We start from the raw sequence: 27,091 nt of genomic DNA, 5'->3' as shown, positions 1-27,091 counted from the left end.
GATAGAGAATAGTAAAGAAAAAGGTTTTCAATGGATATCTGAGTTAATTCTGGTTAAAATTATGAAATGAGTTGGAAATGAATGAAATCTTACTTGCAAGAAGCATTGTGCCTTGATAATAGTGTCCAGGAAGTTGGTGAATTCTTTTTCATTTTCATAAGTGTTCACCTTGTACCAAATACATTCTGGAAGAAAAATATTAAACATAATAATCTAGGTACACAAAAATAAAACAGGCTAGCACTTTAATATATCCTAGTCAACTCACACTATAAACTGTAACTTTTATGTGGCAATGACAATAAGAACCTGGTTATACTAGAAGTGAAAAAAATTAAGTGTAAAATTTACATATTATTAATATGAGTAACTTTATGTTACATAATGAATCAAATGCTTTAAATATATAAAGTTTGAGATAAATGTACCCTTCAAATGTGGTAAGCTAGGAATAATCTAAGAAGAATAGAAATTTAGTAAGCAAGGAAGAAATAAAGAGATTCCTTGAGACTAATAACAAAGGAATAAATTACCAAAATCTATGCGACATAGCAAAGGCACTAATTAAGATGAAACTTATAACAATACAGGCCTACATAAGGAAAGAAAAGTTAAAATCAACAGCCTAAAGGCACACCTTAATATATGGAAAACCAACAACAAAGGAACCCAAACACAAGCAGAAGAAAAGTAATAATAAAAAACAGAGCAGAAATCAACAATATAGAAACAAGGAAAATTATACAAAGATTTGATGAAACGAGGAGCTGGTTTTTTGAAAGAATAAAAAAGTAGACAAACTGTTGACAAGACTCACAAGGAATAAAAGAGGAAATGATCAAATAAATCAGATCAGAAATGAAAGGGGAGAGATTACATCAGAACTCCAAGAAACCAAAGATATCATGAGAGCTTGTTATAAACCACTGTACTCTTAACCTAGAGAACCTAGAAGAAATGGGCAGATTTCTAGAAAAATATAATCTCCCAAAACTGAAAGAGGAGTAAGTAGAAAGTCTAAACAGGCCAATCACAAGTAAGGAAACAAAAACAGTAATTAAGAAGCTCTGTAAGAATAGAAGTCCAGGATCAGTTGGGTCTATGGGTGTGTTTTACCAAACATTCAGAGAAGTGTTACTACCGTTGATCCTTAGATTGTTCCAAAACATCAAAGAGATGGAAATCCTCCCTAGTACCTTCTATGAAGACCACTTTTAAAATTTTTTGTCTGTATTGATAGTACAATAAATAAGAAGTTTGCCGTGCATGCTACTTAGCCAGATATAATCCCGATTACATAGATGAATCCAAAAGCACTGCAAAGTAATGACCACTGAGTGCATATCCAGGATATGCCATGAGAACCATGGATGTGGTTCAAAACAATAAAAATTAAAAATCCATATACATTGGTTCTCCAAAACCTTAACTATAGTAATTCTATGGAATATGTTATATATATTAATATATATATTAATTCTTTGTCATATATTTGGGGTCACCAGAGAAAGAGGTTTCAAGGTCCCAGTGGGATACCAAATTCTTTGTTACCTCAAGTCTTTTGTAGTCAACTCACAAAATCAGTGAATTCACATTTATGATATCAGCCAACCAACAACCATGACTGAACCCATGGGACATAAAGATATTGAACAAAATGTTTTTATAAATCTACGCATAGAAGAAAGTTATGGTCTGTATGGTAAAGTAGGCCAGAGCAATAGTACAACACATAAAGTGCTTTGCCTAGCTTGTGGTGGACTCAGATTTGACACCCAGCATTCCATATACCCCCCCAAGTCCACAGGAGTGATTTCTAAGGCAGAGCCAGGAGTAATCCCTGAGCACTATGGGTGTGCCTCAGAAACAAACAAACAAAAATGTTGGTGAAGTCAGGAGTGAGATGAAAAAAAAAAGCTCCATTTACAAACAAGAGAAGAAAACAGTACCAGATACAGAACCTTATATAGGATTCCACTGACAGTAGGCAAGAAAGATCAGCAAATTTCTCTGGCTGTGGAAAGTGGATAGAATGCCACCAAAATCACAATTACAGTACACATTCTCAAAGAGGGAGAGGTAAGCGTGAGCTGTGCTTTTCTGAGAACAAGGTATCAAGATGACTGGCATCATACTCTGGCTAGTGTGTAGCAGAAAGCCTGAAAATGAGTTTAAAAAGTCAGGCTGGTAAAGTGGCAGACAGATTGGGTGGTTTGGCAATGTGCCTTTAGCTAAACAAAGCTCAACACTGGGGATGGGAGGTGGGATGGGTACCATCTGTCCACCTACAGGAAAATGAATGTGAAACTTCCCCCACACAAACATCTCAAAATAGCACTTGCACCATTCAGCCATATATACTGCTCAGAGGAGTGGGCCAAAATTCTTGTATCTTGCCTAAATGTGTATGTGTGTGTGGGGGGGGGGGAGACGAACAGACACACACAACATCAGCTCCTCTTGAAAAAGGAACAAAGAAGAGAGCTACCTATTAGCTGTGCCCTCAATACAATCCCTCCTTTCAGTATTAGAATGCATACAACTGAATAATCTTGGACCAAAAATGAAGCACAAACTCCAGGCCCAGAGTTAGAGAAGGGTTAAGGCTTATGAAGAGATTGAGATTATTAAGGGAAAAAAGCAGTGGACCAAAAATTCACCTACAGACTAATATATCTCCACCTGCATAAAATGTTATAAAGATGGGGCTTATGTGGGGTTAAACAGAGATCCAGACTAGCAAATGAGGTCTAAAGTATGCACCTGAGAGGCAGGAATACTACATGTCAACATTCCAGGTAGAGGTGAGAGAGACTCCGATAGTGTTGACAACAAGCTGTCACTTCCACCACAGTGCATCTAAATGAGTACAGCCATTCATAAACCTACACAGAGGTCTGAACTGAGAAAAATGCAAGGCTGATTCTTGATGTGCAGAGACCCAAACTCAATGCCAGAGACAATATTGGAGAGGATATAACACCATAAACTGTGAAAATAGCGAGGGAGGGAGTTTGTAACTCTAAAGCCTCAGCCTGGGTTCGATCTACCACAAGCTTAGTTGCATAGGGACTGTGTGGAAATAGTGAACATGAACCTCAGGTTTCACCCCACTCCTACACAAAAGCAAACTCTCACCCTTGACCTCAATGCAAAGAAGCAGAAAAGCCTAAGAAAATTAAAGTATAGAGAGAAAGCTAGCAAAATCCTCAAGCACCCAAGAATAATACAACTTTTCAGATTTGACTTGTAAGGGACAATAGAGGGGTCCGAGAGAGTGTTTGATTTCCATGTAGCTGATCACTGATTGATCCATCATCCATTATTACCCACTCCAAAAACTGCCAGGAGTGACCCCTGAGCATGCAGGCAAGAACAGCCCCTAAACACCACGAGGTGAACATGCCCCAACCAAAACATTTTTTTTAAATAAAGGAATCAGAATAGGGCCTTGCAAACAGCCTGTCCTACTTAGATCCCTAACACCACATATGGTCCTTTGAGCACTGCCAGAATGTTTCCTGAAAACAGAAACATGAGTAAGCCCCAATCACAATAACCCAATAAAAACAAAAAATTAAAAATAAGGGGCCGGAGCAATAGCAGAGTGGGTAGGGCATTTGCCTTGCAGGTTAGACACCCAGGTTGGACAGCCAGCATCCCATATGATCTCCCAAGCACTGCTAGGAATGACTCCTGGATTCAGAGCCAGGAATAATCACTGAGCACAACCAAGTATGGCCAAAAAAAACTGTAAAGAAGGGTCAATGGTGGTAAAGTTGTTTAATGACCTCAACTAAACTACAGAATGGTCGTTCAACAAATACAGATAAAGCATGTGAGAGCGGATATGAGAAAGTTGCAATGATAGTCACTTAACTGAAGAACATGGTAAGTAAACTACTCATTGGAAGGCTATAGTAGCAAAGTGAAAGAAGCAAAAGAGTGAACCCGTGTGCTGGAAGATAAGGTATAGAAAGCCATCAAGAGAGAACAGAAGGTAAAAATGGGTGAAGATAAATTAAAGTAACATTCCAAATTATGGAATAATTCCTAGAAAATAGCATCCTAATTATAGGAGTCCCCAAGAGAGAGGAAAGAAGAGGGAAAGAATTACTAGTAGTCAAAGAAATTTTAGTTGAGAAGTTTCCTAATCTTAGAATCAAGTCATATACATGAACCAAGAAGTTCAAAGAGTACCAAATAAAATAGAAAATAAATAGAAGAACATCATAATCATAATCTTTCCCTAAGGAAAGGGAAAGATCTATTAGTCAAAGAAATGTTATTTTAATTTCATTTTAATATTTGGTGGCCTAAGATTAAATTTAACCTCATAATCAAAAAATAAATTTAGCCACACCTGGCAGTGCTCAGGACTTACTCCTCGCTTTGCATTCAGGATCACTCTTGGCAAGCTCAGGGACAAGCTATATGGTGTGCTGAGGACTGACAAAGTGACAAGTGACAACATTCTTGCAATAATAATTTTCAGACACAAAAGAGAAAAGAGCTGGAAGTTCCAGCTCACCTCAGGAAGCTCACCACAAAGAGTGATGAGTTTAGTTAGATAAATAACTACATTGTGAACTGTCCTAATAATGAGAATGTATGAGGGAAATTGAGAACCTGTTTAGAGTACAGGCGGGGGTCGGGTGGGGAGGAGGGAGACTTGGGACATTGGTGATGGGAATGTTGCACTGGTGATGGGTGGTGTTCTTTATATGACTGAAACCCAAACACAATCATGTATGTAATCAAGGTGTTTCAATAAATTAAAAAAAAAAAAACCAAAGGTCATTGGACATATGCCAAGACAAATACCTCACCTGCTGTATTATCTTTCCGGCACCATCAAAGAAATTTTAGTAGAAAAATTTCCAAGTCTGAGTCAGATATCATGTAAGAATCTTGAAGAGTATCAAATAAAATAAAACCAAATAGAACTGCAAAACACTGTAATAAAATGGCAAATGCCAAAGATAGAGACAGAATCTATAGAGCTGCAAGACCAAAGAATAAACTAACGTAGATCTATTAAATTAAGTTCTACATGTCACAAGAGCATGGTTAAATAAAACAAAGAATTTTGATGAAATAAACACCCCCAACAAGAAAATTCCATCCATCCATCCAGCTCGGCTGGATTCTGTAAATACAGAATTTACAAACAATAGCTGAAGAAGCACATGTCCACTAAACCAGCTTTGCTATTGCAAATGGCACTAAATGGTCTCCTTCAAAAGGTAAAAATTAACAAATACTTATAATCCATACAAAATGATGCTAATATACTCCTTAATCTCAATTAGAGTCAGTGGTCTGAAGTCACCAATCAAAAGGCAGAGTGGCTAGACAGAACTAGAAAACTGAATCCAACCAGTCATCTGCTGCTTATAAGAGATATACCTAAACAGTCATGATAAATACATGAAAACATTCAAAACACACAAGCAACCAGTTACATTAAAAGGCTAGGAGGTCATACTTACATTAGGAAACATATATTTAAAATTTAAAACATTATATGGATGAACATAATTATCAAAAGAACTATATATTATGACTGAATGCTCATTAACATCTATGCACCAAATGAAAGATCATCAACATTTATAAACCAATTGATAATAAACCTGAAAAAAAGATATTGGCATCAACACAATAATAGTTAAGAGTTTTAACACCTAACTCTTATCATGGGCTAGATTAACTAGGCAAAAAATAAGGAAATACTGGCCTTACAGAAAGAAATGGAAGAGTTGGATCTAACAGACATATGCAGAACTCTTCATTTCCCACAAGTTGATATACATTATTCCACAATGTACACGGAACATTCTCTAAAATAAAAATGGGGCTAGAGCAATAACACAGTGGGTAGGGTGTTTGCTTTGCACGCAGCTGACCCAGGTTCAATTCCCAGTATCCCATGTGGTACCCTGAGCCTACAATAGTTAATTCTGACCACAGAGTGAAGAGTAACTCCTAGGGGGCGGTGAGGTGGCGCTAGAGGTAAGGTGTCTGCCTTGCAAGCGCTAGCCAAGAAAGGACCTCAGTTCGATCCCCCGGCCCTGGCGCCTCATATGGTCCCCGCAAGCCAGGGGCAATTTCTGAGCGCTTAGCCAGGAGTAACCCCTGAGCATCAAATGGGTGTGGCCCAAAAAACCAAACAAATGAAAAAAAAAAAAAAGAGCAACTTCTAAGTGCCACTGGGTGTGGCCCAAAACACAAACCAAACCAAACCAAACCAAAAAAGATTAAAATCTGGAGCACAACATGGGTCTCTATCATATCAAGATAAAATCATGTGAAAATTCTTCTTGAAATTGAAAACTAACAAAAAACAGAAAGTTGAGGAAATACACAAAACACTTAGCAACAAAATAATTTATTATGGAATATCCACTGGCTCAAAGAGGATTTGCACTGGTGTAGGGGTGTCTGTTAGAGCAAACATCTGCCATGAGATAATGGAGCCCACTCACTTCCTGTGCTTTCCCAGGTCATGTAGGTCACATTCCCCAGTTACATAAGTTATATCCACATACCTGATTAGCTGCATGTACACATGCCCAATAAAGGACCTTCCCTTCCCTTGCCTTTCTGTTAACTATTTAACTGTTTAAATACTCCTTTCCTCCCACTGTAGTTGCTCATGAAGGCCTTAGTCCTAGGCTTTCTAACCACTCTAAGACTCACAACCTTGCTCCAGATCAGACATCACTAGCATCATCCTTTTGTTTTGTTTTGGGGCCACACCCGATGGCACTGAGGGTTACTCCTGGCTCTGTGCACAGAAGTTATTCCTGGCAGGATTGGAGGCAAATGCACTAACTCCCTAACCATTGACCTGCCTCATCTTTTAAATCTAGCATCCAAGTGTGGAGCACAGTGAAAGCAGCACCTAAGTTGGTTGAGTTACCAGCATTTTGAGAAGGGAACTGGGCCACTGGTCCTTTCACAGAAGTCTTACACAGCTGTTCTCTCAAAGGACACTGTTTCCTGTAGTCCCTGGTCTCCAGAGGAACAGTCTTCCCTGCAGCTGTTCCCTCTAGGGACACTGTCTCCTTCAGTAGTCCCCAGGTTGCAATGGAAGTCTTCCAGCAACCATTCCCTCTAAGGACAATGCTTCTTTAGGCGCCCTTGGGTTTCACTCCTTTCCTATATTTCTCTCCTTCCTATCTATTCTGTGGAGGAAGAAGTCAGGAAGGACTTGAACAAAGACAAAGACCAACAGAAGTTTTCTGACTAGGAGCTATACTCCAGTGAAAGAAAAGGGCATATATTTCAGTACCCTTGTTCCTGACTGCCTGTCATTTCTACAACTTTCCTCCGCTTGTCTCTCTTTTTTTCCTTTTGTAAAATTTCTCATTATCTTTATTTAAGCACCATGATTACCAACATGTTTGTAGTTGGGTTTTAGTTAAAAAAGGAGCACCTCCCTTAACCAGTGTAGCAACCCATTATCCTGAAGTCTCCAGGCTCCTTCTCATAGTGGAGGAATTTGACAAAGGGGGGAGACCCAATTGAAGGGATTCCCCCACTTCCCGAATCCCTTTCTCACATCCCTTTCCCCTGTCAGATCAGGGGGTGAGTATCTCACCGTATTTTGGTGGCAGCCTAAGACTGACAGTTTTTCTGGCCTTTACAGAAACTGCTGATTTTTTCTTTCCCTTTAATCACAGGCAACTCCCCCATGGAAGAGAAACAAAATCCATCGCCAACCCCTCTACCAGAAGGCAATTCCCCCTCCTCCCTTCTTGTCCTTCTCTGACCTGATGAGACCCCCTCCACTCCACAGCAGGCTACCCCTGACTTCAGGGACCACTAGGATAGCACTGGGAAGGATTCTTCTCCACTGTGCTCAAGTGTGGAGGTGCTGATTAGTGAAGAAAATTCCTGCTTCTAACAGCATATGAGCCCCTCTCCATCAAAAATGGTTCCATTGGAGAAAGGACTGTAAAACCAATGCCATAAGGATGGGTTCCCTCTACTACAATTAAGCTAATAGCAGAGAATCTCCCAGCCCTAAACTCAAGTTCCCCTCTTCTATCCCCACCCTGCAGATATTCTGGACAAAGCTTATCATGAAATCCTCCCATCAAGTTTACTATCAAAAGAGCAGCCCATTACATGCTTTCTAGATATAGGGGCTGCTTATACTCTTAAGAGGAATCCTGGCAACTCATTCTAAACCAAAATTTGTGGGAGTTGGAGGTGTTGCCTCCTACTCCCACTCTTGATAAATGTTACTTTACCTTAGAGAAATCAATAAGATCCCTTTAAAGGGACCTCCCCTTGCTGACTGCCCTTTCTACCAGGCTTCACAAAATGACTATAAAAGACTTTCCTAACAATGAAAGTTCTCTCCAGGTTGCCAGGGAAACCTAAAAGGGAGCCAAGCTGGCCCATAAGGCAGATTTTACACTTATCAGAAAATTCCAACAGTCAGCTACTGATAACACACTGAAAAAAAAGGTCATTTTAAATTCAAGCTTAGTGAGCTTAAAGTTCCCACAAAGAGGAGTTAGTTTTAACTCCAGTGGTTTCTAAGAATTAAGAATTGGATGGAAAAATGTTGCAAATTACTCTAATTAGCCTGCCTACTTCAGGGAAATGCATGATATTGTTTAGGTAATTTAATTCCATGTCAATTTTGTCACCAGATACCAAACTTAATGTTGGTCCTAAAATAGCTCTAACTATAAGTTTACAATTCTCAGAGTTCATGGTAATTTTAGTGAATGTTTTCCAAATGTAATGATACTTGCTTGTGAATATCCAAAAGCCACTGGAAAGCTATAGAACTGATACAACATTTTGTACAAAAGTTCTTTAATAAGTACCAAAGAGTATAATTTTGTCCTGCTAGGTGTAAATGCCTAGCAACTGGTTTTAAAATTTACAGAGGGCAGTTCCAAATCTCCCTTCCAAGAGCTGCAGTGCTGGTTTCTAGGCTGCTGACCTGGGAAGCTGGCATGCCGGGAGTGGGAGGGGGTGTTAAGTTAGAGAAAGGAGTGTAGATGTGTGTTCTATGCAACAAAGTGAAACCAAATGGTTGTAAACTGGATTATTATAAGCATATCTTTATATCTTTCAGAAATGTTCTAAAGTATTTGTTTTGGTTTGGGTTTTTATGGCCACACCCAGCAGTGCTCAGATGCTACTCCTGGCTCTGTGCTCAGAAATCACACCTGGAAGGCTCAGGGGATCATATGTGATGCCAGGGATCAAACCCAGGTCTGCCCTGGATCAGCTGTGCGCAAGGCAAATGCCCTACCACTGTGCTATTGTTCTGGCTGCTAATGTATTTGTCTAGGGAAATCTATGGAAATGTAGCTTAGATGCTCTATATTCATGTTATAGTGCCCTTAAAAAATGGACCTTTGGAAATGACACAAAATCAAGGTTTTCCAAATGAAACTAAAAGAATCAAACAAAAATGATAGTTTAAGTATATGTGGCTGGAAAACACCCATAAAGGTTAGTGATATAATCCAGATTAAGCAATAACTTATTTTTTTATAAAGGGAGACTGGAGAAAAGATGGGGGAGACATGCTTGTATTTTTACAGGAAAAGATGCCTAACCTGACACTTAAAATCCAAGAAAGTGATGGAAAAGACCCATCCAACATCACTCTGCTCACCAGGAAAAGAAGTTTGACAAGGAGTTGGAAAAATATTGATCCAAATTAATACTAGTAAAACACCAACCACTATATTTCTAACTGTGATTGCCATTTTGAATGTGTTGGTAAGTTATGCAAACGAACTAATGCAGGTAGCTGAATATACCACCTATAACATTCAATAATGCAACTATATGAATGCTCAATACACGGGATCCTAGAGACCAAGAAAAATCATCTGAAAATTGAATGTGCCTCAAATTATATACCCCCCGAACCATTCACATTATTGGATTTACCATCAGTAAAGCCAAGGGAGAGCATTATTTCAAATTTGCAGGTCAGATTTGACCTCATACCTCATTAATACTAGCAATGCACAAAGTGAGGCAGAGCCTGAAAATTCTTTTACTTTTTTTTTTCAAAGTCTTATATGTGAAAAGCCAGGGTTAAAAATTGGCACCTCTGGTACCCCAGATAGGAAAGAGTCAATAAGAAGCCACCATCCTAATAAGACAAGAGATGGATAAGAGAGTGTCCCTAAAGAAGAAGAGCTTAGACTTGGCAATGCCCTTTTCATTCCCCTACACTTCCCTTGTTGGCTGAAGTACTTGCAGTATGCCCTTCAACCCCTTAAGGCTGTCAAGATCTCAGAAAATCAGGACTGCTTTCTCTGTGCTTCTTTATCTTGGCTATTGTTTGCTGCTGTCCCTATAGATTTCACAGATAACCTGACTCCATAAGATGTCACTCCAGGGCCAAGACAACAGCTGTGGACCCCACTTCAAGTCTCTGCTATGAGAGGACCCCCCCCACAAGATAACCCCTGCACACTGGAACAACAAGCAACCCTTCCCTTGGTCTCTTCATCTGGTGTAATTTTTTAATTTTATTTTATCTTATTGAAACCATTGTGATTTACAAAATCCTTCATAGTTGGGTTTCAGACATACAATTAATTCTATTTTCTACAGCTCTCAACCTCCAGCCTCAGAGAAGTGCCAGCTAGTAACAGTGGTACATGGGTTAACCCTCTACAGACCTGATGAGATGTACTAGTCAATGCCACAGACCAGGATGAAAAGAGACATCTTCATTCCCTTGCTGATAACGGTAGGACTGATCACCTCTGTTGGACTCTAAAGTGGGGCACTAGCCCAGGAAACTTATCTCAGCCTAAGACTTCATCCACCTACTGCAGATCATTGATACTTCCACTGCCTCACTGACCACCCTCCAAGGACAGATAACCACGTTGGCTGAAGTGGCCCTGCAAACAGGTGAGCTCTGGATCTAATAACGGCAAACAAAAGGGGACATGCATGGTATATAAGAAAGATAAAAAAGTATGGTAATAATATCCAGAAACAATAGAAATGAAGGTTAGGAACACCAGTCCATAGTAGGAAGCTTGCCACAGTGGATCAGTGCAAGACAATGAAAGTTGGAAGTGATCACTCTGGAAAAAACAGGATACTACACAGGGATAAAGTGATATGCATAATACATAACCCTTCATTAAAAATTGTGCAAACCATGCTGTAAAAAGGGAGTAAAGAGAGAGAGAAAGAGAGAAAGAGAGAGAAGTAAAATGTCTGCCAATAGACAGGAAGGAGGATGGGAGAAGAACTGAGGACACTGGTGGCAGAAAACATGCACAGGTAAAGGCTGGTATCATTGGATGACTGAAACTCAATCATGAAAAATTCTGAAACCACAGTTCTTAAAGTAATAATTATTTAATAAAAAAGAAAATGAAGGAAGGCACTTGCTATTGCTAACATATAAAAGTACTGAATTTGAAGAGATATTTACTCAAATATTTATTATTATTCATTTGATTCGTAAATGAGTAAATTTGAGTCAAGGGAGAAGGATAGACATAAAATACTCACACTAATTTGTGGAATATAAAAAAAATAAAAGATAATATGACAAAATAATATGAAGGTAAAAATAAAGATGAGGGCTAGGAGGGTCGCCCATGATAGCAAGCTTGCCACAAAGAGTAATGAATGCAGTTAGGGTAGAGAAGAGTCCACTATTTTAGCTAATCACAGTAATCACACACTCTAAAGACACAAAGCACACAGCTTACTTTTCCTAATCCCCTATACCCTGTTTTCCCTGTACACAGAAGCACACACCCTGTTTTAATCCCTCTAACATCCTACCTGACTGGCTGACAAAGAGTTAATACTCTACTCTCCCCTAATATAAAAATCCTTTTCTCACCTATAATAATGTTAGTTGTTTTCCCAAAGTGGCTGGTGGATGCTTCTTTGTGAGTACTCTACTTATGGGAATTGACCTAACCAGTGACTTCAACATCTTCATTGGATCCACACATCCTTTGAAATTCCCAAATCTGAGCTCAGTAACCTATGTCTCACCCTGAAAGGGGGCTCCACTCTGGATAGCCCAAGGAAGCTCAAAAGGAATTAGAAAATTTTTATGGACCATCTCCAAGTCTTCTTCCCAGGTTTATACATACAGTAAAAGTATAATTGCTGCTCTTTGCTATGCCCCAATCACAAACTGCAGCTACAGCCCAATTATCTGGACCATTAGAAAGGCCTTATTTAATAATAAGTAACCTTAAACCTTTGCTCCATTTTTGGAATTGATAACTGACCATACAATTCAAGGGAGACTATGGGTACATTCCCTAATGGGCTATGATCCCCAAGTCATAGTCTTGATTCCAAAAGGGAAATTAAATTTTCCCATTAGAAAATCTCGACTTGTCACAACATGTCATTACCTTGCCTATTCCAAAAAAAAAAAAAAAAAAACAAAGTGATTCCATTCTATCTCTCAGTGATGCTCTTCAAAGAAACTTAGCTGATTTCTCAGGAGAAATGTTCTTTCAATATTCGTCTGGAAAAGACTGGAATTTTTTTTTCAGAAAGATGCCTTTTATAATTTATTCTATAATCCATTTGCTCACCCATCCCTTATGTTCCGGTATTTTATGTAGAGGGCTCTTGAGGAAAAGGTGGTATCACTGACACCTCACTGATCATTCTAAGCCTATATTCTAAGTCCAACCAATAAGTGGAACTTTCTATGTTGGTTTGTTTTCCTATTTTCTCATAATGTCCTATTTCTGGCTGATTGTTTCAACTAAAACTATTCACAAAACAATATTAAGAGGTCAAATCTGTTGATACATAGAGGTAGAGTGGCAGAAGAATTAGACAAAATGTGATAGCACAGGCATATCAGCCCAAAAATCTTTAAAATAATGATTGGGAAGATAAATGACCAATTTGCATGGTACATGCAACAAGATTCATATAAACTACTTGTATTTCTGATAAATGGTCTCCAGGAAGAGGTGAATAAAGCCGAGAGACAAAAAAGACATAGAGGAAATTATTGAATAAATTAAATTATTATGACTTGAAAATTGCAAGCAGTTCATGATTCTATTATTGTTACTTTTTCAAGGTCAGTTCAAATCCACGGTCCAGTGCTTCACCTGTAACAGAGTCTCAGACATTTGAGACATTTATGCATCTATCTGCCACTAGCATCCACATGCAAATGTACACTCCTGTATTGCCTCAAGTTATTTTCCATAATAAAACAGGCAACAGGTTTTATTGCAGTCACTACAGAGCTCAGAAATGCTTTTCCTCTGAGGGCAAGCAAAAGCAAAAATTACAGGAACGTGTAGACTTCCCTTTAGAAAACCTTGACTTACACTGTATGTTATTTATTCTAAGAATAACTTTAAAAAATGTAACTTATAATGGGGCCGGAGAGATAACATGGAGGTAGAGCATTTGCCTTGCATGCAGAAGGACGGTGGCTCGAATCCCAACATCCCATATGTTCTCCCGAGCCTGCCAGGAGTGATTTCTGAGTGTAGAGCCAGGAGTAACCCCTGAGTGTTGCTGGGTGTGACCCTAAACCAAAAAAAAATAAGTAACTTATTTTTGGGGGCCGGAGTGATGGTGCAAGCAGTAGGGTGTCTGCCTTGCAAGCACTAACATAGGGCAGACCATGGTTCAATCCCCCAGTGTCCCATAAGGTTTTGGAGTTTTCATCCTTAATGAATAGTAATATCTCTATATCTAAAATGTCCTCATTTTAATGTGCCCATGCAAAAAGAACACTGCCACAGGATACTATTGGAGCCTAAGATGAAATAATAAGAAGCCAAGTAATCCCAAGTAATCTTGTAAGGGCACCGATTTGTTATTGTGGTTAATTCTGCAGGGCAGGGTATATCTAGGGCACAGCTTCCTGAAGTTTCAGGCCTTAATAAGCTTAACTGTGGAGTTCTCTAAGGCTGGGCTGGGAAACTGAACTATTGACGAAAAAGTTCCCTAATTTTGTGGTGCTTGGGATTGGCCCCTGTCCCAGTTTCCCGAGGCAAGATTAAGTCTTGGTCTCAAGGGGCTGGGACCCAGAGTTGGAACAGAAAAGGACTGTATCCTGTACTTTACATAAACTTACTGGATTTCTGATATTCCAATACTAAACCAAGAAAATGAAGACATGAACAGACCAATTTCTGCTGAGAAAATTTAAATAGTAATCAAAAATCATCCTGAAAATGAAAACCTAGTCCAAGTGAGTTCACTGGTGACTTCTTCCAAACCTTTAAAGAAGAGCTTATGGCAATATATGTGAGACTCTTTCGAGGAACTGAAGAAATAGAAACACTCCCAGAATGTTTCTATAAGGCAAACATTACCCTGACTGATATCAAAAGCAAACAAAGGCAGAACAAAAAGCAAAATTACAGAACAATATTCCTAATCAACAGAAATGCACGTCAAAAAGATCATATCCTATGAACAAGTGGGATTCATCCTGGTGATGCAAGGATGATTTTACACACAAGTGAGTCAGTACACCTTATCAATATAAAATATATATTATCAATTGATAAAAAGAATGTGTTTGACAAGATCCAGCAACACCCAGTCAGAATAAAAAATCTCAAAAACTGGCAGTTGAAGGAACTTTCCTCAACATAGTCAAAGTCGATTATCACAAGCCAACAGCAAACATTATTCTGTATGGTGAAAACAGAATTTTCTAAAACCTCTAAAATTAGGTGCAAGTCAAGGTTGCCCATTTTTCACCACTTCTGCTCAACACAGTGCTGGAAGTATTTGCTACAGAAATTAAGCAAGAAAAGATAGTAAGGACATCCAGATAGGAAAAGAGTCAAGCTTTCATCATTTGCAGATGACATGATACTATACTTTGAAAACCCTAAAGATAACAGTGGCTATTCTCAGGAGAAGATGTGAGGTGCTGCTTCTCTCAACATCAAACACTATGAGGACTGGAGATATAGTACAGCATTTATAACACTTGCCTTGCATGCAGGTAGGTGGGGACCAATACCAAGCATCCTATATGGTTCCCTGAGCAACACCAAGAGTGGTGAGTGCATAACCCTGAGTATTGCTGAAAACTAAAACAAAAAATAAAAAAATGGGAAGAATGTATTGAGACCAGAGCTAAAGTAGTGGGTAGAGTGTTTGGCTTGCATACATCCAGACCAGGTTCAATCTCCGGAATCCTATATGCGTCTCCAAACCTACCAGGAGTGATTCCTAAACACAAAGCCAGAAGTAATCCCTACTCCTCCCAAAATGGAAGTCCATGGTATTGGAATAAAGAAAGACTCTCAGATCAATAAAACAGAATGGAAAAATCCAGAAACAAATCCTCAGATATACAGATAGCTAATCTATAAAGGAGCAAATAAATGAAGTGGAGCAAAGAAAGCATCTTCAGCAAGTGGCTGTGTGAAAACTAGTCAGTCAGATGGAAAATAATGAATTAAACCCTTTTCTAATACCATGCACAAGAGTAGGAAACAAAATAGATTAAAAGGCTTGATATCAGACCTGAATCAATAAGATAGAACAAAAATAGCAAACTCTCCATTACATTGAAGCTAGAAGCTTCTTTAAGGTGGCAATACCATTATCCAGGCAAGTAGAATCATAGATAGATAGATAGATAGATAGATAGATAGATAGATAGATAGATAGATAGATAGATAGATATGGGATGACATTAAATAAAGAAATTTTTGCATCTTAATGGAAACAACCATCAGAATACAAAGATACCACAAATTCTGGAAGATGCTATATAACTACCATTAATCTGATAAAGGGTTAAGATCTAAAATATGTAAAGTACTGGTAGGGGCTGGAAAAATGGTAAAGCTGGTAGAGTGTTTGCCTTGCATGTGGTCAAACTAGGTTTGATCCCTTAAGCACCACAAGGAGTGATTCTTGAGTGCAGAGTCAGGAATAAATTCTGAACACTATCAGGTGTGGCAAAAATGAAAACAAATAAAGAAATTACTGGTAGAAAAATATAATAAAAACACCTAACACAAAAAATAGAAGATAAGCAGAAACTTCCTCAAAGAAATATAAATAACCAAAAGGCACAAAAATGTACTGTATCACTAATCATCAAATGCAAATAAATGCAAATAAAACAAACAATAAGATACTTAGTCACACCAGAGAAACTGTCACACATCAAAAAAAAAAATACAGCAGTCAGTGTAAATGTGGATGCAGGGAAAGGACTCTCATTCACTGCTATTGGGAATGCAGATGGATCCAGCCTTTTTTGGGAAAATAATATGGATATTCTTAAAAAAAAGTTAAGAATTCAGCTTCTATATGACCTAGCAATTCTACTCCTTGGAGTATACACCAAGGATTCAAAAACAAAAAATATATCTGCATTCCTATGTTCACTGACATAAGCCAAAATATGAATGAACCCAAGTGTCCAAAAAAATGACTGGATTGGGGAGAGTGATGGCACAGCGGTAGGGCGTTTGCCTTGCATGTTGCACGTGGCTGACCCAGGATGGACTGCAGTTCAATACTCTAGCCTGGAGTGATTTCTGAGCACATAGCCAGGAGTAACCCCTGAGAGTCACTGGGTGTCGTCAAAGTCAAACAAAAACAAAAGATGACTGGTGCATATACACAATAGAATACTACTGAGCTATAAGAAAAGATGAAGTCATACAATTTGCTACTACATGGATGAAACTGGAAAGTATCACGTTGAGTAAATTCAATCAGAGGGAGAGGGACAGACACAGAATGAGCTCAGTTGTATGTGAGAAATAAAGAAACACAGTAGAAAATAACACATGCCTATAGGCATAAACAGGAAAGGGTACAATATAAAATTGGTAGAAGGAAGTATCACTATGGAAGGAACGAAGTGCTGGAAGGAGTTAGAAAATGCCGACCATAGGCTGGAAGTTAGAAGGTAACTGGGGACACTGGTGAAAGAAAGGTCACACTGTGGTGAAACTGATGTTGGGACACTGTATTCCTTTTGTTTGTGCTTTGGGGCCATACTCACAGCACTCAGTGGTTACTTTTGGCTATGCACTCAGAAATCACTCCTGGCAGGCTCAGGGGACCATATGCAATGCCAAGAATGAAACCCGGGTCCATCCCAGGTCGGCCCATGCAAGGCAAAATATCCTACCACTGTGCTATCTTCCTGGTCCCAAGAGACATAGTTCTGAAATAACTATTATAAATTTTGTATATCATGGTATTTTAATAACAGTAAAATAAATTAAAGCCCATTCTTTATTGTGTCTACAACATCAAGTACCTAGGAATCAACTTAACAAAAGCTGAAAGAGAAATCTATATATCATAATTAAAAAAAAAACAACAAGACTTAGGAACTTTACTCTTTCTCTCATTCCACATTCTTCTTGAAATTAGTATCATCCTGCAAAATATCATGTTACATTCCCCAAACTGAAAATATATTTAAAATAAAGAAAAAACATGAGGCCTCATAAAAAGAATAAAGATTAAGGCATATGCCTTATATGTCAGCCAGCCTAGTTCAATCCCCAGTACCACATGGTCCAGTTGTCTGAGAATCATCAAGAGGGGTTCTTCGAGCCCCTAAACACTGCCTAGATTGTAAAAAAAAAAAAAGAAACATAAAATACATCAAAATATTCCCTATTTGTGATTTTAGAGGATTAATGGTGCTGAAAGGACCATACCATTCAAAGCACTATGCAAATTCAATGAACTCGCCACAAAATATAACATGGAATTGTTAAGTAATGTGGTGGAAATATTGCTAAAATGAGTATCAAGTAATAAAACTCCCTGAATTCAGGAAGTAATTCTGGGGAAAAGACCAGAGGTCTCTGTCTCAACTTTAAATAATACTGTAAAAGAAACCGGAAGCAAGTGGTACTAAAATAAATGCAGACTACCAGACAAATGACACAGAATTAAGAGCCCAGAGACAAATCGTCAAATATATGGACCATCTTCATAAGGGAGTTAGAGGCTCTAAGTAGCAAATAATATTGGAAATATTTGATAGCCACATGCCAAAACATAATATACTAGATGCCAAACTAATTAACATAATCATAAAAGTTAATTTAAATGGATCAAGACTTTGATATTAAGAACAAATTGATAAAATGCCTGAAGAAAAACAAAGATATAATTCTCTACAACACTGCTTCTGAGGTATCTTCAATGAATCAATGCCACTGGCCAAAAAAAAAACATAAGCAAAAATAAATGAGAAGCTAGAGAGATACTTCAAAGTTGAGGAACATGCCTGTATCCAGCCAATGCTGGTTAACACATGATTCGTCAAACATCACTGGGTGCAGCTGTAGATGCTCTCAAGCACCATCCAGTTTGGCCCTTGAGGCCCAAAAGCAATGCTGGGTCCAGGTATCCTCAAGTCCTTCAATTTAACTGCTGGGCTGACTGACTGAACTGTCAGGAGGGTCTCCTGACCAACAATAAAATAAAAATCTTTGACACAGCAAAATTAGTTATCATTAAAACAAAAGACATCCCTATAAATGGGAGAATATACCTGCACACATATTTCTGACAGAGGCATTCTTTAAGATAAATAAAACACATACAAATAAAACAACAACATATAAATCAAACAATCCTGTCAAAACCTAGGAAGAAGCCAGCTATATCAAAATAGATGAAACCCTGCAGTTTTCTGCTTCCTCAATAGAACTGGACTGTGTCATGCTGAGCAAAGTGAATCAAAGGAAGGACATAAACCAGATGATTCTTCTCACATGTGGAATATAAAGAAACAAAGAGAACAAAAACAAATAACAAAAAGCCAGTAACAAACCCTGAGAGCTGGTCTACAGCTATGCGTTTTTAGGGGATGAGAGAAATAAAAGTGAGTAGAAAACAGACTGTGATTAGGGGAGGGATGCTAATATTCAGGATATGGTGTAGCAATATTGTGTTCCAGAAACATAACCATTAATTGTACTGTAAAGCTCAGTGCCAAAATTAAATAACATCTACACAGAGACTGGCACAATTCAAACTCATGTTATTCAAAGTCAACTGTGTTTCCATTTAAAATAATAACTCAGTGTTCTAGCTCACCAAGCAGTCTCTTCTAAGTTGGGTGCCATTGATTTGATGGCAATAAGAGGCTTAAATGGCAAATTTCATGACAAATAAAAATGAACAGAACTTGAATCATAAAGTTATCAAAGCAGAGCCACTCAATGAGTTTTGCTGACCATCCCAAAGTGTTTCCTTAATATGCTTTCTTTCTTGACTGACCCTTAAAATGATGAAGTAGTCTGGCACTACATACTTGATTATGAGAGAAAACAATCGCATCACGCAAAATATTCCCCTTAATAGGCTTGACATCCTTGCCAAAGAAAATCATTTGTAAATTAAATGTTCCCTCCTCATTCACAAACACTTAAGTATTAATTTTTACCTTCTTGCAGTGTTTGACTCAACCAATAATAAAACCTCAGTAAGACTGACTCATCTGTGATGCAGTTAATATAGTGAAGAAGCAGAGGGTTCTTCAGCACTGCACCGATCTGAGATGGCAGCTGCAAAGACAAAACAGCCAGTCAACCATTGGTGTATGAAAAGTAGGTCAGAGAAACAAGGAAATAGGAGAAAATATATAAAAATAATGGTCATGAAATGGAAAGAAAAATGCAAATAGAAGCCCATCCAGTCACATACCTCTAAGCAATGGATGTTTTCTAAGAGTTGTGGGAAGCTTTTTAGTTGTTCTAGTTTAACTGATCCTTTGCTACCAAGGTAGTCTGAAAGACTCATCCCACTTTGCCCATAATCGTTACTGGAGCTTCCACAATGTATCTCTGGTATAAGTGACTGAAAATTCCGTTTCTAAAGAAATCAAAAATAAAACAATCAATGAATAAAATATGTATAATATATAAATGTGAGCAGTCAATTAAATAAAAATATAAATATATAAATAAAATATATAAAATATAAATATTTATATTAAATATAAAATAAAATATAAAGTGGTTCAATGAAACAATCAGAATGTAGTTCGTATTCTAATCTGGGTAATTAATATAGATTTAAATATTTATTTTATCTTATAGTATTTAGATGATTAATGTTTTCATATAATTGAAAGAATTTAATGTTGCTCACATATATTCTATCATTATAGTCACACTGTAGATTTGTAGATATCTTTCAATGTCCTTTTATTTTTCACTTTCTTATATTTATTGATGTAAAGCATATTTTCACACAATTGATGAAATATATGTCCATATCTTCTTTAAATGAATAAAAGTTGGTTTCACAATTGTCTGAGTTTTAAGTACTTACTTTTTTTCCTGGACAGACATTAGATGAACCCAATATCATGTTTAGAGTAACTGGAAAAGGCCTCTGGTTCCTTTGTCTCACTTGAAGTAGAGCTATCTTCCACAGATTTTCTGAATTCTTAAAATAGATCTTTAAATTGGGATGTAAAGTACAGTAGATATCCATAAGTCAGAGAGATATAAAGTATAAATTTCTTCCTTAACTGAAAGCATGTTAATTCTAAGTATTTATACCCATAAAAACCATTTAGTCTTTTCTCATTTGGAATCTATTAAATATATCAAAAGAAATCTAAGCAAGTTTCATTGCCTAAAAACTTGCCACAAAGTGCCATAATACTAGATCTTAAAACTGAAAGCATTAAACACTGTAGTACAAACCAATGCTAACTTTATAAAAAATAACATCCCAGAGGTCAGAGTGTAAAGCACAATGGAGAAGGTAACCTTGCTTGCAGCCAACCTGTGTTGGATCCCTAGCACCCCATATCATTCCCCGTGCCTGCCAGGAGTAATTTCTGGGCACAGAACTAGGAATAACTCCTGAGCACTGCTGGGTGTGGCCCAAACACAAACAAAAGAATTCCAATCTCAATAAGTTATTGCTCATACATCCCTTACCTTTTTCCTTATAGGCAAAGATACAGAAATCAAAGTAGGAGCGAAGAATTTATACAGTGACAACAAAGCCTGGAGATGAGGTTGCATTCCCTGAAATAAAAAGAGTTTTCAATTTTCAATTCAATGACAAGAAGAAGTAATCATAATTTGTGTGTGTGTGTTCAGGAGTCAAAGTGATAATGCTAAAGAAAAGGCACATGCCTTATAAGGAGCCAACCTTGGTTCAATCCCAAATACCACTCTGAGCACCGCCAGAGGCCACTTGAGCTCAGACAGGAACAGTCCTTGAACACTGTCAAGTGTGTCCCAACATCCCACACAAAATATATGTGTTATCGGGGCTAGAGCAGTGCTGAAAAGGTGGGGCATTTGCCTTGCATGTGGGTGACGTAAGACGGACTACAGTTTGATCCCTTAGTGTCCCATATGGTGCCCCAAGCAGGGAGCAATTTCTGAGCGCAGAGCCAGGAGTTATCCCTGAGTGTCACAGGGTGTGCCCCCCAGATATACATACATACATATATATATACACACACATACATATATATATATATGTATTATCAAATCCTATGTGCTATAGCTATAGAAAGACTAAAGATAAACAAAAGAGATAATCAACTATCCTGAAACAATCCTTTCCTAACTTCTTGTCTTTTTTGGATGATCTTTTCTTCTATTTAACTTTCTTTATATATGCTATTTTCTTCTCCTTTCCCGGGGCTTAAGTTAATCAAGCATAAGGTTAGCATGGCTTACTTTAACATGTAGTACACTTAGGAATCAAATTTTATTTATTCTTAATTTAGACAAGACAGTAAAAAGAAAAAAACAGGAGTCCAAGAAAACAGAGCAAAGGAATAATTCCTATAAAATTAAATAGGAAATATAACAATATGTAGTAGTTAAGCAGCTTGGTAAAACTAAAACAAATAATTAATCTCACAATAAGGGCCGAAGTAATAATTCAGCTGGTAGGGAGCTTGCCTTGCACACAGCCAACCTTGGTTTGATTATATGTGCCACATATGGTTCACCAAACAGTACCAGGAGTGATATCTGATCAGAGCCAGAAGTAAGCTCTGAGCAATGCCAAGTGTAGCCCAAAAAGTAAACATGCAAAAATACACAATAAAAAGTCATTTCTGTGAAGTAACTATTTAATACATACATATTATCCTGAAAAAGCTTATCCTTAAAATTAATTCTAATGCTATAAAGAAGTTGTTTCATCATATGTCACTGGATAAAATACAGCATAATGTAAGGAAGTAGAAAACAGGGCTTAACAGTATTCTGGTGCCTGGAGCAATACAACAGAAGGTAGGGTATTTGCCTTGTATGTAGCTGACCAGGTTTTGATCTCCTTTACCTCATATGGTCGCAAGACTGCCAGGAACAATTTCTGAGCATAGAGCCAGGAGTAATAACTGACTACTGCTGGGTGTGGCCCCAAAACCAAGAAAAGAAAAGAAAAGAAAAGAAAAGAAAAGGGAAGGGAAGGGGAAGGGGAGGGGAGGGGAAGGGGACGGGGAAGGGAAGGGGAAGGGGAAGGGGAAGGGGAAGGGGAAGGGGGAAGGGAAGGGGAAGGGGAAGGGGAGGGGAGGGGAGGGGAAGGGGAAGGGGAGGGGAGGGGAGGGGAGGGGAGGGGAGGGGAGGGGAAGGGAAGGGAAGGGAAGGAAGGAAGGGAAGGGAAGAAAGAAAGAAAGGAAGGAAGGAAGGAAGGAAGGAAGGAAGGAAGGAAGGAAGGAAGGAAGGAAGGAAGGAAGGAAGGAAGGAAGGAAGGAAGGAAGGAAGGAAGGAAGAGAAGGAAGGAAGGAAGAGAAGGAAGGAAGGAAGGAAGGAAGGAAGGAAGGAAGGAAGGAAGGAAGGAAGAAAGAAAGAAAGAAAGAAAGAAAGAAAGAAAGAAAGAAAGAAAGAAAGAAAGAAAGAAAGAAAGAAAGAAAGAAAGAAAGAAAGAAAGAAAGAAAGAAAGAAAGAAAGAAAGAAAGAAAGAAAGAAAGAAAGAAAGAAAGAAAGAAAGAAAGAAAGAAAGAAAGAAAGAAAGAAAGGAGGGTCAGAGCGGTGGTGCAAGCCATAAGGCATCTATCTGCCTTGTGCACACTAGCTAGCCTAGGATGGACCATGGTCAGATTCTCCAGGCGTCCCATATGGTCCCTCAAGCCAAGAGTAATTTCTGAGCACATAGCCAGGAGTAACGCCTGAGCATCACCGAGTGTGCCCCGAAAACAAAAAAAAAAAAAGAGAGAGAGAGAGAGAGAACATCTATTTTAAACAGATTGTGAAAAACACAATAATCCAGTTTCTCTAAGGCTGAAATAGCTCCTGATCTCTGGAATTGTAATATATAAATAAATATTAAAATGGCTTTATTAGTTATATGTTTTAATTTATTATAATTTAATTTAGGAAGTATTAAGGCTTATGGCACTGATATTTAAAATTACTATTAAGAGTTGGATGCTTTTATAAAACATTTATTACTGGCAAGGTCTTTGGAACAATTTTCAAATTAACAAAATCTATTCTTGTCAAGTAAGATTCTTCCACACCTCACGCCCCAACAGCACAGGTATAATCCAGGTGTGGCACTGTTGGTTCCTGACATTGCAGGGCCTGAGAAACACTGCATCCATGGGTGTTCACATTGAAAAATACAGTCTGCTTAGGTAAAAGTGGCCCACCGACCCACTGGGTACTATTTCAAATACCTCACCCCCCAGAAATTTATAGGAGAAATTTCTAGTTAAACATGGTATTGAATAATGCATTGAACTGAGTATTCCAAAACTAAAAGTAAAGGAATAAAAAAGACAAAGCACAAGTTCAAAGACAGCAAACAGCTGAAGGACAAATGAGACATGTCAATGTAATTCTGCAATAAAGGATTTTGCAAATTTTTGCAACGTAATTTTGCAATAAAGATGTTACTAAATAATAAATATTTAGTAACCAACTCAGTAAAACAGAGAAAACAAAACAAAGGTAAGGTCTCAAGAGAAGAAACTTAAGGACTTTTACAAAGGTGGGGAATTTGCAAACCTTTGCTCTGAAGAGTGGAATATAAAAAGGCAGAAAACAGGAGTCAGACCCAAAATTCCTTAACTGAATTGGTAAACATTAGAGTTTTACTCTGAATATGTACTGAAACATCTGGCACAGCAGAAGGAGCTTTCCCAGATTCTTTCCATATCTTACAGTACTGATATGCAAAAAAACCCTACGTTGGTTATTTGGTTTAAATTTGTCTGGGACATAATTATCTTGTCGATAATTATTCTGAATGATTTTGTGAGGGTGCCTTAGATGATTAAATAGATTGACTTCAAGTAAACCAGGTTACCTTCTAGAATATGGATGGACCTCAATTAGTTGAGGACCTATATAAAACAAAAACACAAGGATTTCCCAATAGAAATTGAGAATTTTCCTGTGAAATACCTTGGCACTTGGCATCAGCTCTTCAAGGTCTCTAACCTGCTGGCTCATACTGTAGATTTTGGACTTGCCAACACCCACAATCAAATCAGTTTATTCCAAACACACATCCTATTGGCTCTATTTTTTTCTGGAGAAGTCAGACTAATACATCACCTTCTAGGGTAAGAAACAGAATTCCTTACTATAAAGTTATATAATAATGGGGGGAGCATTCCAGTGAAAAACCAGATTCTATAATAAAACAAGTCTAAGTAATACATAAGTAATACATAAGTTTCCAAACACCATTTTAGAACTTTACTGTTAACTATGGACAAACTATACCAAGATTTATGGACAAACTTTACCAAGATTTGAGAAAAGTCTCCACCATAAAATAGACAAATTGAAGAAATGTGAGAAAATAGAAACAATGTTGTGAATGTTCTTTATAAATAGGTGTTGATAACAGAAAGGTTTAATATTAAACTATAAATAATTAATAATGGAGGCACACAAGTAATGACTGGGTTTTAAAATCCTCACAATAACACAGTAAATTATTGTTTTGCGGGCAGCACACCAAACAGTGCTAAGAGGCGATTCCTATATGATGTTCAAAAGTCACTCCCAGCAGTGCTTGGGGTTATTTTTATGCCAGAGATCTATCCAGGGCCTTTTGTACACAAAGAAAGCCATCAAGTTTTTGAGCTACCTCCTCACCTTTTAGTTATTGGGGTGTTTTTTTGGGGAGTGTCACACCAACTGATGTTCAGGGTTTACGCCTGGCTCTGCATTCAATAATTATTCCTGGTGGTGTTCAGAGGACCTTATGGGATGCTGGAACCCAATCTAGTTGCATAAAAGGCAAGTACCCTACCCACTCTACTCTGAGCACATTTATTTTTAAACTAAAACATATATTAGCTTTAGTTAATAAAAAAATAATATGGTTTTGATTTTGCTAAGAATTATGCCATTGATATGTTTTGCTGTTATGTGGGAAAATGAAAAAGTTCTAGTAATGTGAAAAAGAATTCAATTTGGGCAAAAACATCATTCATATCCTCAATGAGGTTAGAGAACATATTGTATCCAGGAACCAAAACAGAAAACTATAAAAAGAAACAATCATTGAACTACAATAACAGAAAATGTCACATTAGAAAGCTAGAAATGTGCATGTGTTTGTGTTTTTAATAATTTATCTAAGCACTATGGTTATAAAAATGTTCATAGTTGGATTTCATTCTTCAAATGTATACTACCCTTCAGCAGTATAACTTTCCTGCCACCAATATTGCCTGTTTCCCTCCTTCTCCACCCCTTGCCTGTCTTGGGACAGGCTTGTTTTTGTTTGTTTTTGAATTTTATTTTGGTTTTTGGACCACATCCGGTGGTGCTCAGGGGTTACTCCTGGCTTTCTGCTCAGAAATAGCTCCTGGCAGGCATGGGGGACCATATGGGACACCGGGGATTCGAACCAACCACCTTAGGTCCTGGGTCGGCTGCTTGCAAGGCAAACACTGCTGTGCTATCTCTCCGGCCCCTGTGTTTGTATTTTTAATGAATTTAAAAGCCTTTAGTAAAGTTTTGAAGGTTTTGGCCATTAAAGGCACTAAATCTCTCTTTTGTTTTAAACTGAAAGCTTCATATGCTTATGTAACCTAATAGGTCTACTAGAAATAACAATGTAAGAACGCTATAAGAAGGGATGAGAATCAGGGAATATCCTAAAATTTAAGAAATTAAAAGATTCGGGGTCGGAGAGATAGCATGGAGGTAAGGTGTTTGCCTTGCATACAGAAGGTCAGTGGTTCAAATCCCGGTATCCCATATGGTCCCCTGAGCCTACCAGGAGCGATTTCTGAGCATAGAGCCAGGAGGACCCCCTGAGCGCAGCTGGGTGTGACCCAAAAACCAAAAAATAAAATAAAGAAATTAAAAAACACTTTCCTAAATCACATACACCCTCATTTTTATCATTCTCTCACACTCACTTTCCAACTATGCAACCCAGTTCCGTAAACAGCTTCTACTATTTAACAACCATGCTTTGCTTATGTTTTTTTTCTCTGCCAGGAGTATCCTTCTCTACAATCTACATAAATCCTATTTATGACTTAAAATTACTGTTCAGTTTGTGAATACTCTGTGTTGACCCTGAGACAATTCTCACTTTTAAAATTCTGATGACTCATCAACAGAGGCTATAAATTACTTGAACACGATGTCCCCATGGGCTTTACATGTCCAAAAGAATATTTCAATTACCCAGCACATAGTACATTAACCAGTGTTAGGGTTTTGTTTTTTTGGGGGGTACTCACCATTTTGGCCTGAAGACTAAGTAATTTCCGCACACGAAATGGTTTAACTAGAAAAGGTTTTTAAAAAAAGTATTATGTATCTGGATAGAATAAAAAGGAATCATATGACTCATAGTTCATATAGCTTCTTTTGATAACATATCAGTAACAAATATTCCATTTAGGTAAGGCATTATGATAATTTGATAAAAGTACTAAAAAGCAGATATTGCAAAATCTCTCATTATACTGTTAATTCAACTTCATACACAAATGTTAATCCTACAGAATTAATACATCACAACCCAAATGAAAATACTTACCGTGTTCCTTTTTGGTAAGTAAATATAAAAAATGGCAGACATAAGGGCACTGTTAAGACAAAAAAATTAAAAGGTAAATGCCAATATACTTTAAGCACAGTAATTT

At 37.8% G+C, this 27,091-nt stretch overlaps 1 protein-coding gene across 1 annotated transcript in view; it reads right to left on the bottom strand.

Moving 5' to 3' along the window:
- The window catches only part of CENPI (centromere protein I), a 99,392-nt gene that overhangs the window by 36,566 nt on the left and 35,735 nt on the right, over positions 1-27,091 (bottom strand). Inside the window, exons 7-13 of the mRNA XM_049766926.1 lie at positions 26,986-27,034; positions 26,684-26,730; positions 20,937-21,026; positions 20,317-20,445; positions 19,687-19,854; positions 19,427-19,547; positions 94-185 (exon numbers count right to left, since the gene is read on the bottom strand). Of these exons, the coding sequence (XP_049622883.1) occupies positions 94-185; positions 19,427-19,547; positions 19,687-19,854; positions 20,317-20,445; positions 20,937-21,026; positions 26,684-26,730; positions 26,986-27,034 (696 nt within the window). The remainder of the gene's footprint in view (positions 1-93; positions 186-19,426; positions 19,548-19,686; positions 19,855-20,316; positions 20,446-20,936; positions 21,027-26,683; positions 26,731-26,985; positions 27,035-27,091) is intronic.

The sequence above is a fragment of the Suncus etruscus genome, chromosome X (assembly GCF_024139225.1).
Source record: "Suncus etruscus isolate mSunEtr1 chromosome X, mSunEtr1.pri.cur, whole genome shotgun sequence".
Taxonomy (NCBI): domain Eukaryota; kingdom Metazoa; phylum Chordata; class Mammalia; order Eulipotyphla; family Soricidae; genus Suncus; species Suncus etruscus.
The sequence above is the reverse complement of the archived record's forward strand: the minus strand, read 5'-3'. Positions and strand labels throughout refer to the sequence as shown.